General features: G+C 34.6%; 1 protein-coding gene across 6 annotated transcripts in view; it reads right to left on the minus strand.

Moving 5' to 3' along the window:
• The window catches only part of NFIB (nuclear factor I B), a 204,375-nt gene that overhangs the window by 59,782 nt on the left and 127,425 nt on the right, over window positions 1–17,168 (minus strand). For all 6 annotated transcript variants that reach the window (XR_014025195.1, XM_081318239.1, XM_081318238.1 and 3 more), the window contains exons 4-6: window positions 12,338–12,406; window positions 10,982–11,102; window positions 9,821–9,939 (exon numbers count right to left, since the gene is read on the minus strand). Coding sequence is in view for 5 of the 6 variants with exons in the window: in XM_081318239.1 (XP_081174365.1) it covers window positions 9,821–9,939; window positions 10,982–11,102; window positions 12,338–12,406 (309 nt within the window). In the remaining variant the exon portion in view is untranslated. The remainder of the gene's footprint in view (window positions 1–9,820; window positions 9,940–10,981; window positions 11,103–12,337; window positions 12,407–17,168) is intronic.

Raw genomic sequence — 17,168 nt, forward strand, 5'->3', positions numbered from 1 at the left:
ATGCAAAGACAATAGATTGAGGTTGCTGCAGCAGCCTCCCAAAGAAACAACTGTTCTAATGCTTCAAAAAGAGGGGTGCATCATTCACACCAATGCACTTTCTGAAGCATATTTTAAACTGTTTTGCACAACCCAAATTGCAAAACTGAAACAAAGCCACCTACATCACTAATGGAATTGATCCTATTAATTATGAATCAAAATGACACACGCACCAAAAGAAATTGAAGTTAGTTGTCCGATTTCAGTTTAAATGGCCTTCTACAGTCTACTCCTTTAAATATGAAAATTATAATGTTGAGAATAGCCCAACCATCTTCACCGTTGTTGATAATTTTGCGAGTTAAAGTGCCAAGACTCACAGGAAGACTGAGCTTAAACTATACTACATGTTCTACAGTACAGAAAAACCTGTTTTCATTTTGTAAATTTTGGTTACTGATAATCTGATACCAACACTGTGTATGTATATGGTAATACAGAGTAGACAATGGTATCTGAATACATTCCTGAAAATAGTTCCAGAGGAAATTAAACAGAAGCTTGGATAAATTAAAAGCTTCAGGTTATTACTGCATAATACTAAAAAGGTAAAGAATACGTATGTCTGGATTGCATTATCCAGTAATTCTGAAATTACTAACATATCAGCGATATAAAGGCCCAGACAAATTGGAAAAAAGTTAGATCAAATCATCTCCCAACAAGGTAATTGCACCTACAAAGTAAAGCAAACAACTAAGTTGCTATGAAGCATAGCGTGTGTAGCTCACTCAATGGCAGCTTGCACACATGGTGCTCCAGATGTATATCTGTTCAAGTTAGCCCAGGGCAACTATTCTGATCAATTCTAATGAGATAAAATGCTGCAGGGAAAATGTGCAGAAATGTGTTTACGTCAGACTTTAATTAAACTGTTGTTTGCTTCCCAAGAACCTTAAGAAACACTAATGAGACATGAGTTTCAGCAATTTCCTCATCAAAAGGCAAGACCCTCTGCCTCTCTATGAGCAGACTGCTCTCCGAGGAACTCCCTTGGTAAATGTCACATGGTACACCAATCACAAAGCCCCACCTGCTAAAGAGAACTCGAGTCAACGTACAAATCAGGCAAAGCTTAAGGATCCACTTGCCCGCAGTGGACATCTGCTTAGCTTTCGCAGAGAGCAACACAACATGTTCATTTTCCTATGAAGTTATAGGGAAATCACAATGGGACAGCAAGGCAGATGCAGAATATTTTTGCATCTACTTCACCAGCTTAAATCCCAAATCCATTTCCATTTAATCGCAGCTTCGTACTTGGTTTAGACTGAGCACTGCAAACAATGCATTGAGAGTCAAAGAATCATAAACAGAAGCTATCACAATAGTCCCATTTGCACAATGGATGCAAAGTCAAGGTTACACTGTGCTGAAAACAGGGAGCAGACTAAGATCCAAACTGACCCTGAATATTTTTATTTCATATACATGGCTTTAAAATATCATTATGGAAGGGGGGGAAGTTAACACTGCCCATAGTTCACACAGATCTAACACCATTCAATGAGGTCCTTATGAAACATGGATAGTTCTATCCCTTCATTCTGCCTGTTGTAATTAAGGTCTCTTTTCTAATAGTCTAAAGGTCTAAAAATGAAGCTAAGAATAAATGTGCTTTCCAAATGTCTTCCCACTCTATATGTGGCTTATTAGAAAGTTCCTGCTCCCCCAAAATGAAATCAACTCATGAAAGCCCAATAAATGCTCTTTGGTTTTTATACTTCGTAACTCTTTTGTATTACGACATCTAGAAAATGTCTTCAGAATATTACTATAATTGAGACTGAACTTTAAAAACAAAATAAAAAACCTTGGTTGTGGTGATGAAACTTGACTACAAAATTCAAGAGTTTGCTATTGGAAAATACAGGTACTTCTCGACTTATGACCACAATGTAGCCCAAGATTTCTGTTGTTAAGCGAGACATTTGTTAAGTGAGTTTTGCCCCATTTTATGACCTTTCTTGCCACAGTTATTAAGTAAATCATTGCAGTTGATAATTCAGTAATATGGTTAAATGAATCTGGCTTCCCCATTGGTTCCTCTTGTCAAAAGGTTGCAGGGGGGGGTGTCACGTGACCTGGGACATCGCAATGGTCATAAGTATGAACCAATTGTCAAGCATCTGAATTTTAATCACATGATCATAGGGATGCTACAAAGGCTGTAAGTGTGAAAAACTATCATAAGTCACTTTTTCCAGTGCCGTTGCAACTTTGAATGGTCACTAAATGAACTATTATAAGTCGAGGACTACCTGTATGTTATTGTATCAAGAACTGGTGTGATCTTATGCTGAATGCAATGCAATTTCCTTTTGCACAGAAAAACAACAAAGATACATTGAAGAACTTTGCATGACAAATTGCCACTTTTAAGAACAGATTAAAATTCAGGTACATGATTTACGCTCAGTGAAATCATTGAAACACATTAAGGACGTGTTTGTATCATTGAGATTCACATATCTGTTTCCAGTTTGGATTGTGCCTACAATGTTTGTACAACAACTATTACAGTAATAACAAAATAACAAAAATCACAAATCTACAAATATTGAGAACATAGCAGATTCAATAATCACAGCTTATACAAATCATTAAAATCAGTCCACAACTCTAAAAAATTGTACTTCCTGCTGCTTAAAGAACATGAGTAAAATAAAAGCAGTAATTTAATGTTAATGCAAATTTTAATGCAATTATATTACCATGATGGACTAATGCATGAAATGTCATTATATCCAAATAAATTATGTGTATTTATATAGCTCATACCCAAATTTTGTCCAAGGAGTTCAGGACAGCATGGTTTCTTTCACCATGCTTTTATTCTTCCCACAATGCTTTGAGATTAGACTGAAATATAATGGCATAATAGCCTAATATTACTGAGTGAATCTCTTAACCGAGTTGAAATTTGATATCAGAGCTCCCACATTCTTAATATGATATTCTAACTACATATCAGCATTATTTATATCCCCAGCACTTGCCTACTAGCAATAGCATTTGCTAAACTGTCCTTGAATGATAAGAAACAGCATTTGTTGTTTGCTTTATAGTAATTCTGTATTTATGGAAATACAAATACAAAAAAGGAGAAGTTCCATAACTGGGCTACAAACTTGGTATGAGAGGCTATATCTCAGGGATAAAAACATTTTATATGCATAAGTGCAAGAGTAAATTAGCAGTTAAATCCTTCAAGTTAACCAGATATCATTTGCCATAACATGCTGTCTCTCAAGCAATACTTAATTTTATCTTATTATCTCACTGACCTATTCCTGTTTGCCTTAATTGTTTTTAAAAGGTGATATTGAAAACTGGACACGTATCTGAAGTAGGGTTTTAGTGCACAGTGGAATAAAAGTATTATGTCCTGTGATTTAAAATCTAAGCTTCATCGATTTTTTCCCCCCTAACCTATCAAGAACACTTTGAATTTTGTTTCTGTTTCTGTCTTCTAGCCCAGTATTTGTTAAAGTATGGTTCTAGTACCTCTTGGCCAGAAGAGGTTCTACCAGAATCTCTAAAATAGTGGAGAGTCTGCAGGAGTGGAAGAGAGATAAAAACGATCTTTTCCCCTCTCCCAGGCTTATCTGATGACCCTGATAGCTCTTTTTTAAAAAAACAAAAAAAACCACATTATGTTTGCTTTTAACATCTCTTCAACCTAATAAGTATAATTTCCAACTCTCAGTAAGGTCCCTCAGCAAGAAACATAGGCATTTGTTTTATATACATTAGATACATTAATAATATTTTTCCATCATACTTCCCAATACCATCTTAATATTTTTTTTAATCAAACAGCTTAATATGAGATTTCAATCATTCAGATTTTAGTAGTCCTGGTCCCTGACTTGAAAGTCAATAAAACTGTATTTTTGAAGAATTCTAGTCCTCCAAAACAATTGGGAATATGAAATTAACAGTGAAATTTTGTAACTTATTGCACAAAAATCACATTGAAACTCTTTTGATATTACAGTTCAAACCTGTCAAAGATGAGTATCAGATAAACAAACCCACCGCAACTTTCCACTGAAATATACTTTCTAACAAGAAGTTAGAAACAATGCTTATTTTAGGAATATTCATGTATTATTAGGAGGATAATAAATAACCAATTTGGGAGAGAACAGTTTGCCTCTAAATATATTTTAAATAAAAACACAAAAACTGACATATAAGGTATGTATACATTTATTTACTATGAAATATTATATATTTACAACAGGACAAATGATTTGCTAGCAGAATATAGTTATATAGTTCTTTTAAGATAATATTTTGGTCATGCTTTTGAAAGAAATGAACGAAGAGTAACATAGTTAAGTAGTATTCGATAAAATAATCCAGATGCAGGGCGTCTTTCCATGATATAACTCAACCCTCAGTAGATGTTTTATGAATTACTTTTGACTTTTGTTCTGTGTAGGCAAGCAAATGGCCCAGCTGATCAGTTATGTTTTTTAGTTCCTGAACAGCACTGCCCACCTCCTCTTTTAATTCTCTTAGCTCAGAAATTAATATATCCATTTTAGAGAAACCATGTGAAGGTCTAATGAGAAAAGATCCATCAGGAGAAGGCCCTGTAATTAAAGGAATTCCAGAAAAAGCAAGTCCGGGAGATGGGGAGATAGTAAAAGATGGCAAAGGTCCAGAAGAATATCCAGGAGAGGATACTTGTTCCCCATCACAAGGAGGCCCAGCAGAGGGTAGGTGAAGAACAGGAGAAGAAGATCCAAGAGCTTCTGTTTTAATGGTAAGCTGTGGTTGTAATGATTTGTTGCTGTTGAATGCAGGAGAATCATAGGAAACTGAACATGAAGAAACTGTAAAATTAAAATTTATTTAATTGTACACACTAATGTACAATTCCAAACAAATCTCTAACAATATTAAAATGCTTTAGGATATGCAATGTTAAAATATACAATTATAGTACATGACGGAAAGCATCACATCATTCTTTTCTACTCTCGGTCAAATATATTTTTCTAATCAAAAATTATTAAAAGTTTAAACTACTGATGAAATATGCAAGATAAAGACTTGCTGTTTCCCTGGAGACCAATTAAGTTTGCTTTTCACTGTGTTTTTTTTAAAATAATAATAATCCAGAGTTTCTTTTAAAAATCACATCAGTTCTTTTCATAGAACCCTGGCATAGAAATCCATGCAGCTGTTTCATGTTTTAAATTATTTAATTTTTGAGTAAGCATCCTTTATAAATAGTATTGTTTGTACAGAACACTTGCTGGTTTCTGTAATCATATCAATTAACATCAATTGCAATTTTATTATTATATGAACCTGAACAAGGATGAAAATAACTTATAATTTAAAATGAAATATATATATCTATTCCTTTTCATTATCACTCCACAGCTCTGAGTAACGTTAAATAGAGACTGTCTAAGACAGAGGTCCCCAACCTTTTGGGCACCAAGGACTGGTTCCATCCAGAGAGGATTTTCTGCAGATCGGAGGGTACATGGTGTTGTGTGCTTCCTGTATCCCGCAGACGGGGCTTTGCTTGTTTGTGCGGACCGTTCCTGGCATGCCACGGCCCGGTACTGGTCCACTGACTGGGGTTTGGGTACCCCTGGTCTAAGACCATGGGCTGGGATCTATATAAGACCATGGATACTAGATCCATACTCCTAATGCTATGATATAAAATTATTTGTACATGCTAAATCTGTTCCTTCCTATATTTAGAGGGAAAAGGATTAACTGCTGTAAGCAAAGTAGAATGGAGTAGCTACATTTTCACTTAAATGACAAGTGATTTTAATTCATAAGACATGAAAAACTCTGATGCCATTATAGGATGTCCTGATATTCTACTAATCTCAATTATTTCAAATCATATTATTACTGTAAGATTCTTATTCTGGGTAAATTCTTATCTTTTTTCCCTAGATCTAAAACTATCAGGGATATTTACAATCTCTATTAACTAAAATTAACTGCAAAAAAGTAATTTTTGAACAATTCAGATACAGGTATATACCAAGAATATGACTTAATCTTAAGCCATACACAATTTTAAAATTAGTTTCCAAATTAGCTAACTCAGGGAGCAACTAATTGATGAATATAACACTGTCTTTTTCAATAAAATATGCCTAAGAGAAATAAACAAGCAGGAATTACAACAAAATATTGCAGGACAAAGGGACGCAGTTTTGAAGACACTCTTTCCCCCTCAATAATCAGTCACATTTCAACCATCAACAAATATGCTCAATGTTTATTATAATGCTCTGAAATCTTCAACTTTATTTTATTTGTCTGTAACCTTGTTTGTTATATAATTTAACAAACCTTCAAACTCTCAAATGTTTTGATACTTCTATTGCACATAAACAGTACTATTTTGACTATTTATAGACTAAAAATCAGAATCTGTTATTTAGGATAACCTTCATTTCTTCAAAGGTGAAACTCTTAATGTACAATATTTAAAATCCACACAATTCCCCCTTTTCTTAACTGACAATAAAAATGTCATCTTGTTCTTAAAAAAGTAACTACTTACCAATAATTGTGGTTCTGCAAATTCTTATTTGTGGAGCAAAGATCTCAGGTGCAGCTGAATTTCAGGAACCTTTTAGAAAAGCTGTGTCTATTGTTATTGCATAACCATACTTTTATGGCACTGCATGAAGGGAACTGAGGTTAACAAATAACTCATCTTCTTCCACTAGCCCAGGGGTAGGCAACCTCGGCTCTTTTATGACTCATGGACTTCAACTCCCAGAATTCCTGAGTCAATTCTGGGAGTTGAAGTTCATGAGTCATAAAAGAGCCGAGGTTGCCTACCCCTGCACTAGCCTCAGAAATTTATGAAAGCAGCAATTTAGTAAGTTTCTTCTTTCTCCTTAATAACGACACCAAATCCTCCCACATGGACACCTTTCGTAAGTGCAGCTTCTTCCTATCCTTATATCTGAGATTAGAGGAAAGCCCCCAGTAGCCCAAACTGAGAAGTTGGAACGATACGTAACTAGTTAAGAAGATCCCCTGAAGATACCATGATTCTAGGACAAATTACATCAGGCCTTAGTACTTACTAACTCAGAACATCAAAGTCATATTTGTGCTGAAGTTCCCACAAAATGAAACCTCAAACATATCTAATCATGGTGCAAAGGCATTTGCCTCTTAATTACAAAAGACCAGAAAAAACCTACTCCGATAACAGAATAGTTACTCTGTTAAATAACTCATGCTGTCTGGAGCAAGTGGTTTTCATTTAAGAAAATCTAGAAAGACAATGCCCTTCGGATACACATCAAGAGAATAATATGCATTTTGATATAAGAACGATAAAGTGGCATGAAAAATATCAAAAACTGAATATAGATACAAAAAAGGAATACATTCAATGACCATGCACAAAGCATAGTAATGATTATAAAAAAATAATTGATACCACCCAAAAGACCATATATAATAATATTAAGTATCAATCAGAAAAAGTAAAATGTAAAAAAAGGCAAACTAGAAGAACTAAAATTCTGAAAAAATAAGTTTGTATTCGAAACAATCTAAGCCTTTAATGGCCCGTCACATTCATGAATACACTCAAGACACATTTTTTTTTGTCTTAACTGAAGGTTACCAAAGCTTAAGCACCACAGATCTCTACATTCCACAACTAGAACTATGCAGAGACCACTGCAAACTTTTAACCTATCGGCACATTCAATTTTGACAATTAGATTCTGTATAAATGTCATGTCTCCTTCAGTAGACTCTGTACTTATATATTTTGATCCTGTTCCAACACCATGTACAGAAGTAATTGTACAAATGTGACTGCAGTTTTGCTTTTAACCTTGAATATGGAAATTGCTTTCTAAGTTCCTCCTTTAAATATCTGTGATGGTTCCTGGTAAAGGCAATCGTTTCTACACATGGCAAGAGCAACAGAAAAGCAGATAAGTTATACACAATTTAAGCAACATTACTGATCTCATTTCTGAACTATCTGAATTCCAAAACCTATTCGTAAAAACAAGAATTAACAAATCACAGACAACACTTAGAAACCAACACAAGTCAATTATTTGGGAGATTTACTTTACACTGAAAAATACAAAAACAAACATATAATGCAAGGTTTTTGGTACCAAATTCATAACTGTATATATTGAAATTTTTCATTTCATTTTTCTTCATCACAACATTTTTACATTCTTATTTTGTAAAAAAGAGAAAAAGGTCTCCATTTTAAGAATTCCGTTCAAAGAACAGAAAAAGAAAAGGAAGAAAACAACTATAATAGAAAGTGTACAGGTATCAAGGTTAAATTGAGAACTTTATATAGCATCATGAGTCTTACAAAAATAATGTTTTGAGTGTTATATTAGGAAGAAATTAGACAGAAATTTATGACGAATATATGAAATTGGCATAATTATGTTGATGCATAAATTAGAAATTAGGGAGTAGGTAAGTGGTTGTAGATATAAATGCATGAGAAAAGGGGAATAAACCTCTGAAAACTGATGAATCTAACTTTTAATGCGATATTCTATCAGATCTTTTACTATATATTTTAATAAACTTTGGAAATTTCTGTCACACATCACAGAGCTTCAAAATTATTAAGCAATACTATTATATAATTTTATTTTATTTTTATTTTTTAATTCCATTTATATCCCGCCCTTCTCCGAAGACTCAGGGCAGCTTTACAAACTTAGCAGTAGCCTTCATTCTATGTATATGCCTGCTTATTAGGGCTTTCACACACACCCCCAAGCGGCATTATTACAAAGTCAGCTTAATTGCCCCCAACAATCTGGGTCCTCATTTTACCTACCTCGGAAGGATGGAAGGCTGAGTCAACCTTGAGCCTGGTGGGATGCGAACCTGCACTAATTGCAGGCAGCTGGTGTTACTTAAGGAGGCAGCTGGTGTTACTTAAGGAGGCATTAGCCCACTGCTCCACCAAGGCTCTTAGAACTACAGGAAGTATTGTGAAAACTAAGAAATAATCACTTCCGTTCATTACTTATGCTTAATTTTCCTCTTCAACTTAATATTGCTGTGAAATACAATCCATGGCTGAACAATATTAAGATATTGTAGATGTGATTGTGTATTCATTTAGATAAAATTTACTTCAGGCTTATCATTTGTAACAATGCATGTATGCCTCTGTAAAACAGGGTACTTTTCACTTATATTTCAGATTTTAGTCACACGAAGCACATATGAACCAGTGGATAGAAATAAATATTTTCATGTGAGTATTAAATGAATAGCAACATGGCCAGAAAAAAATGTCAAAATTAATCATCCTCTTTTACAGTATATCTGAAGTCCAATAATTTATTCAGTCATTTTTTAATCTTTCTAGATTCTGCTAATGAATATAGTGTCTACATTTTGCCTGCCAGTAAATCAATTATTAAATACTTCTTGTGACTCTAAATGAGTACTATGGCTTTGAAAAAGGGATCTGTGCATTTGATGAATACAAAATAGAACTTTTCAATAATAGGGATGACACTGTAATGTAATGTAATATTTTAAGGATTTTAACCTCAAAAGATATACAATTTTCTTCTTTATTCCAATCTACCATCTATTCATAGTTTCTGAAGAAATAATGTTAATAAGAGCTCCAAGATCCTGTCTTGTCTATCTATCTATGAGTAAACCTAATTGAATTCTATATAGCTTACTTCTGAGTAGAAACAGAATGAACTGAGCACTCACTTTTCTATAGTATGTATTTACTCACCTTGATCTCTTTCATGCCATGTCCTACTACCAGCAGCTGGTGAATTTGGGGAAGGATAAAAATCTCCTGTTGGACTTGGTTCCATATTCTCATCTATGGATATAGTTTTGGGTCTCTTACTGTAAACATATAGAAATAAGGGCTTATTTAAGCAGTAGTTATATTGATATTTTAAAGTACAATCCTTTTCAACCCTAAAACTACACTAGATATATTCACATTTTACACCGATTTTAAAATTATTTATACTGTACACATTTTTCTTTTATTAATTAGTGATTGTTTTTAGATTAGGCATGCAGAGTTAGGACTCCAACAGGCCTTATTCAAGAAATGGCTTGTCAGCAGAAGGCTTACATTCCCAGCACAGCCAAATTAATTCCATAGTCAAAAATGAAGCTACACATGTGCGCAAACACCAGCCTATGGAAATATACAGGAATAAAATTCTGTATGTAGATCTATGATAAAAAGGTAAAGGTAAAGGTTCCCCCGCACATGCATGCTAGTCGTTTCCGACTCTAGGGGCCGGTGCTCATCTCCGTTTCAAAGCCGAAGAGCCAGCGTTTGTCCGAGAACGTCTCCGTGGTCATGTGGCCGGCATGACTAGACGCCAAAGGCACACGGAACGCTGTTACCTTCCCACCGTAGTGGTCCCTATTTTTCTACTTGCATTTTTACGTGCTTTCGAACTGCTAGGTTGGCAGAAGCTGGGACGAGTAACAGGCGCTCACTCTGTTACGCGGCACTCGGGATTCGACCCGCCAAACTCCCGACCTTCTGATCAACAAGCTCAGCGTCCTTACCCACTGAGCCACTGCGTCCCTTAGATCTATGATAGACAGTGTCAATTCTAAGTCTCTTCCCTGCCTTTCTGAGTCAACAAATAATAACCTGAAACACCTGAGAACTACAGGTTTTCTCTCAATATTTCCATTCTGGGGCATAATTTCCACTCTGAACAATAATCATTTTCATTACAAAACTGTCATTTGAAATTATTTACTGAGGAGTGTTGATCAATACATATCAACTTATCTTTTTGTTCCATTAAGGTCCTTCCCTCCCTCCCTCCAAGTTGCTGGACAAATGCACAATTATTTTACTGAAAAGCTGCAAAGTAAAATCATTTAAAATATGATATAACCACAATAGGCTAACCTGGTTGGTGGAGAGGATAGCGATCGCTGTAAGTTAACACTTGAGTTCATGTCATGATAGTATGGTTGACCTGGAAGTTCTCCAATGGGGAAATTTACTCCAGCTCCCTGGGTTATAGGTGCTAAAGACATAATTTAAAGTCAATCCTGTGTCTAAACAGACACTATTAATATAATCCTAAAACAAAGCAAATTCACTTTTATCTAATTATTAGTCATGTAATTAAAAGACATAATTTGTACTATTTAGGGGCATGGGACAAGCCTTCCCTCCTGTCTCAGCATGCAAGGCCAAGTGAAAATGAATAAGATGTACTAAAGTCCAATAAATCATAGAGAAATATATTAGGGAAGACTGTGCTAGACAAAGACACAATTGACTCATAGACCTATGCAAAGCAGCATAGATTTGTTTCAACGAAGCAATCTGGTCTGTGGAAGCGATCTGATTTGCTTCCCTCTCAAACTGTTTCATACCAGTACCATGGAAGAAGGCTGATGGGAGTCTTATTTCAGCTAGGAGAAGGTCCTTTTCAATCTGCTCACAAATTCCCTAAAAAAAGTTTTTGACTCTTTGTGCCTCTGGCCTCTTTAAACTACCTTTCAAACAGGGGTATGAATTGTGGGTTTTGACAGACACTGACAGAACCTCTTTTAACCACTTGCCCAAATTGTTTAGCAAATGATCTGGAGGCTTTGGCACACACCACAGGATAGCTTGCAGTGTTCATGCCAAGGAGACCCAGAATGTCTCAAATCAATATTGTCAGAGAAAGCTCCTCTCAGCCCTCTTCCAGGACAGCAGTTTTAGAGACCATTCCTAAATGTAGGAGGTCACGATGCTTCACAAAATACCTTTTGAGGGAAGTGGTTCTCTCAAAGGTTTCCCACAGTATAACATTCCTATGAAGCTTTGCATACCCCTATTAACTAGTTCTGTATGTTCTCCAATTCTCATACATATCAAGTCAAAATACTCATATAATCTATAGGCAATAATAGACTTCAAATGTTTGTTTTGTGAAATAAAAAATGTCTTGTGGAACACTGCAACCATCATAAATATGTGTTCGTTGCTAAGCACATGAATTACAATCATGTGACTGCGGGGCACTGCAACAGCTGCAACTTCAAGAACAGGTCACAAATCTTCCTTTTTTCTGCTTTGCTGTAACTTCAAATGGTTGCTGAATGAGTAGTTGGTAAATAAGGACTATCTGTATTGTGAGTTATGTAACTGGAGGCACTATCCTAAAGAATCAACTCTGGAAAGAATCATGTAGCAACATATACAAATACAAATGTAATACAAATCCAAAAATAAAATAAAACTTCAGAAAATGAAAAGAAGACTTACTTCTAGACACCCGCACAAGTTCGGATACATTAAAGACTCCAGATTTTACAAAACTATCTTCAAGATACACTGGAATGAAAACATAAAACAAAAATAAATAATGATCAGTTCATTTGGAATAGCAAATACAATATTTTTCTTAAATAACCCATTCACGGCTGAATACTTCCTTCAAATTCTATTAAAATTGTCCAAATATACATTTTATAGAACTTCTATAATCCTGATTTGTAGTTTTTGTACAATTTGAAAAGATTATATCCATCTACATGGATGCAAAATGGGTTCAAAAAACTGGACAATGAAACATAAGATATAATGTGACTGGTATGTCATCCCATGATACAGACTTTAATGGGTTCAAATGCAATTCAGATTGTAACATCCTTCTTGTCCTAACAAAATGCCATCTTATTTAGTTGAATTGAAATGCCAAACTGAACAAAATGTGGAGCAAATTATCACACTGTCTCATAGGTTTTTCTTTATTTTTAAGTTATCTCATGAACCTATGCCAAAAAATAAGCCAGGAAAGAGGTAACTGTGAAAATAAGCTCTTTTAGCATAGGATTCTTCTCTTTAAGCAACAGCTATAAGAAAGCAGAACTATTTTTCAGTGCAGGATTTATACGTGGCACAAACAGCAGGAAAATAGCCTGATTCTGTAGTTACCTTCAACTATTACAGTTTGAAGAACAGTAGAAGAAAAGGAAAATATACCATTAAGAAAGTAGCTGTTTACTTCTTCTAGCAGTATAAATTAATTTATAATCTTCCCTTTCCCTTAGACACCTTTCCAATCACTGAAAAAGAAGTGTCTATGTTTCACACAGATTTTACACATTATAAAGTCAGGAAAATAAAGCAGCTCCACAGAACAGTCTTATTTTTATTTGGTGAACTCAGGGTTTCTTAATCACACAGAGGCATGCTGAGTGTAAGGCTTAAACCAATTTTTTCTTTAAAAAGTAAATATTGAGAATAAAATTAAGTACGAAACATGCAAAAGATGTAAAATACTGTTTGAAAAATTTAAATGAGTATAAACCTTAAATTGAAATAATACAATATTAATTAGTTGGCATTTTGTATATGATTCCAAACATTCAATTCTATAAGTCAGGTTCCAAAAGTATTTTTAATATAGAAATTCAAGCCAATTTGTTCTATTGCTGGAAGAATTTAGTGATGCAAACTAATAATAAATCTGCTGTGACATATAAAGACTTCCATCTTTGTGATGATAACAGGCAATATTTACTGCCTGGTGTGATCTGGTGTGGAGACAATAAAAGATAAGGAAGACATGTTCTTCCAATAGAAGATAATGCTCTTGTTAAAATATCTATGTGAAAAACCTACATACATTATTTCAAATGGTCAGGTATTTCAGCATTTAAATCTATAATACAGTGTAACTGACTAAAGCCTTGTTTTATTCTAGAGATGGTGTCATGAGAAATAATATAACGCAGTAATTATTGCCATTTCTAACCTAAGAATCTACCAGAATCCTCCTGGAAAAGACGCTTCCTGCAAAAATCTGAACAATATAATTTATTATAATCAGAGGGTCAATCAAATAAGATGCTTCTGTGTCTATACAGCAAAGAACTACGAGAGGTTAATTGCATTCTTCTTTTTTTAGGAGGTGTGAAAACCCCTACTTTAATACTACAATTATAAGACTGGTGTCACTGTGAATACTGGGCAAAGACCCAAGTCCTGTGTGCACCCATCTTTAAGGAGACAGGTTTGGAGCAAGTTGTCATAACATACCCTGTGAATAGAAGTACCTGATGGCCACACTTGCATTAAAAAACGCAAATGGTTTTTTAAACGCAAATGGTTAAAAACCTGATTTTTCCATCTGATTATATCCTAAATTATAACTCCAAAGCCTGAATACATAATACACATTCTGCAACGAAAAAGGAGAATACATGGTAGCTTGTGTAAAAATAGTTTATTAGTGAAATACTTACTTTTCATTGTCTAATATTTCCAACTATATAAATAAAACTATGCCCATGCATATTACTTTCTCATTTTCCTCTAAATCAGGGGTGTCAAACTGCCGGCCTGCGGGCCAGAGCGTCATGGAGAAACCACGCCCATCCCATTGCCGGCAATGGGAAAAAGTTCTGATACGTCGCGCGACGTCATGTGACGTCGCGAGTTTGACATATCTGCTCTAAATACTTAAAGATATTTAAATCATCAATGGTTTGACATATTATTTTGGCTGAAAAAATACTGAATTGCTATGATATTGAAGTAAATACTAATTCTGTTTTTCTAAATTCTTCCTCTCCTGCAGAAATAGGATTATAATAACCCTGAAATTACATAGGAAAGAGGGAAAGACATGCTCAAGAAAGATTCAGATATTGTAGAAAAAAACAAATATTTAGCATTTGCCTTTGGTACAAAAGACATAGATACCTAATACAGAGCAAGTATTTTCTCAGGGAGTAAATCAGAAATTAAGTAAACTGAAGTAAAAAGAGAAACTATAAGAAAAAGCAGATTCTGAGGGCACCCATCTGAGAGATCTTTAAAAAGTCAAGGGTGAGATTGCTGAATTCTTTGCAAAACTATGGCACATATTTTACATTGCTGTGAAAGCAAAAGATTAAAAGTCAAGTACTGTGACAATTTTAAGGCGGCACGGGAGATTCGAAAATTATTGGTTAGAATCAGTTTAATGTTCATTCTGAAAAATTGAACTTAACATTGATTCAGGGTAAACTGATGGAAAATGTAATTAAATAAAAATAACTAACTTGTAGAAGATCAAGTTAGCTGAAATAAGTTAATTCATAGATTCTGCAAAAGTAATTCTGGCTTTACAAACCTTTTGTAATAGTTTTAAAGTGTCAAGCGGTATGGGAATGGATCCTATCAACATGTATATTTGGTTTTATAAAAAGCCTTTAAAACCATCTTTCATAAAGCATTCTTGAGTAAACTGAGTAGTGCTGGATAAGAGGACTTGACATTTTATGAGTAACTGGTTTAAAAAGCAGAAAAGAAAAAAGTACATATGAACTTTTTTTCTGCAATAGAAGAAAATAAGATCTTTCCAAGTTCTATTAAGACCAGTTTTTCTAACTTGCTCATAAATAGTGGGGAAAAGTGCAAAGAAGAGCAACGAAGATGATTAAAGGGCTGGAGACTAAAACATATGAAGAATGGTTGCAGGATTTGGGTTTGGCTAATCTAGAGAAAAGAAGGACTAGGGGGGGACATGATAGCAGCATTCTAGTATTTGAGAGGCTGCCACAAAGAGGAGGGGGCCAATTTATTTTCCAAAGCACCAGAAGGCAGGACAAGAAACAATGGATGGAAACTAATAAAGGAGAGAAGCAACATGGAATTAAGAAGAAACTTCCAACAGCAGGACAATGGAACAGCTTGCCTTCAGATGTTGTGGGTGCTTCATCACTAGAGATTTTTAAGAAAAAACTGGACAGTCACTTGTCTGAAATGGTATAGGATCTCCTGCTTGAGCAGGAGGCTGGACTAGAAGACCTTCAAGGTCCCCTCCAGCTCTATTCTGATTCTGATCTTGGTTGAAGATAAATCTGTAAATGCTACAAATCAGCCATAAATATCCTGCCACTTCTGCTCACTCTGGTGGGATAATCCCACTGAGAAATACTGCATTGCTCATATTTGCTTAGATCAATATATTTCCAGTGAATATAATTTTGAACAATACAATAATTCATTAGCTTAAACATTTCACCAGTAGTTGTACTTGTTGGTCAAAATATTATTTGGCAATGTCCTCTACATAAATGCATTCATCTACCGGTACTTGTAATGATATTCTGTATGATATATCTGAGTTTCCTTAATATTTTTCACTATATGTTCAATTCTATATTTCACTGATTTTTTAAGACCCAATTGATATGCTTGTTTTCTTACATAAAACTAGAATTTCATATTGTTTAATGCAGAAGTATTAACTTTTTGTCAGTTACGAACAGACAAGGGAAATTTCACATGAAACCAATGCAAAGTTTTAAATGTGACATATGCAGAAAGTGCACGTTTCACTCGTTCACAGAAAAACATCTACTAAACACTTTTTCAATTATTTATCCATATTCAAGACAGAAATAAGAGGGCATTTAAGGAACAAAATATAAAAATTCTGATGATAATTCTGATCTATACTTTCCTGCAACTGTGATTTCCACCTTGTACACCCACAAAATGGCAGATGTGCTTCTATCCATGTGCGATAGAAGGCTTTTAAGGTTAATGTCACCCAATCACCAACACTTGGTTGTAGGCTTCAGATAAAAGCTCCCCCTTTTCTCCTCTGACAGGGATGATTCCAATTGCACCTATTGCTCTTAGCAATGGCTTCAGAGGAAAGGCTTCTCATTCCTCAGAGTCAGAAAGAAAAACAAACAAATCTATCCTTTCCAGCTTCCTACAAGAGCATTAGTGAAATTGCTGTCACTTTGGTCAAGAGAGAAAGAAAGCCAATATCTGTATATTTCCCGAGGACTGAGATCACGCTGAGGAACACAACTTTGAAAACTCCAGTCTCAGGGTTTAGTTGTTTTGTTCAATTTTATACCATTTGCAAAAACATTTGTACTTCATACAAACAATGAATAAATGAAAATATCGAATAATAGAGAATTCATGACTGATTCTTGTGGCACAGTTGTCATGCTATCTAGCTCTGACATAATTAGATTGCTAATCACCATGTTGTAGGCTAGTTTAAGTCAAGAGAGGTATATATAGGATTTCCATTAGCAATTAAAGAAGTTATACAATTAAAAAATGAAACAAGATTAGTCTA

Source organism: Vipera berus (genome assembly GCF_964194415.1).
Source record: "Vipera berus genome assembly, chromosome: 2".
Taxonomy (NCBI): domain Eukaryota; kingdom Metazoa; phylum Chordata; class Lepidosauria; order Squamata; family Viperidae; genus Vipera; species Vipera berus.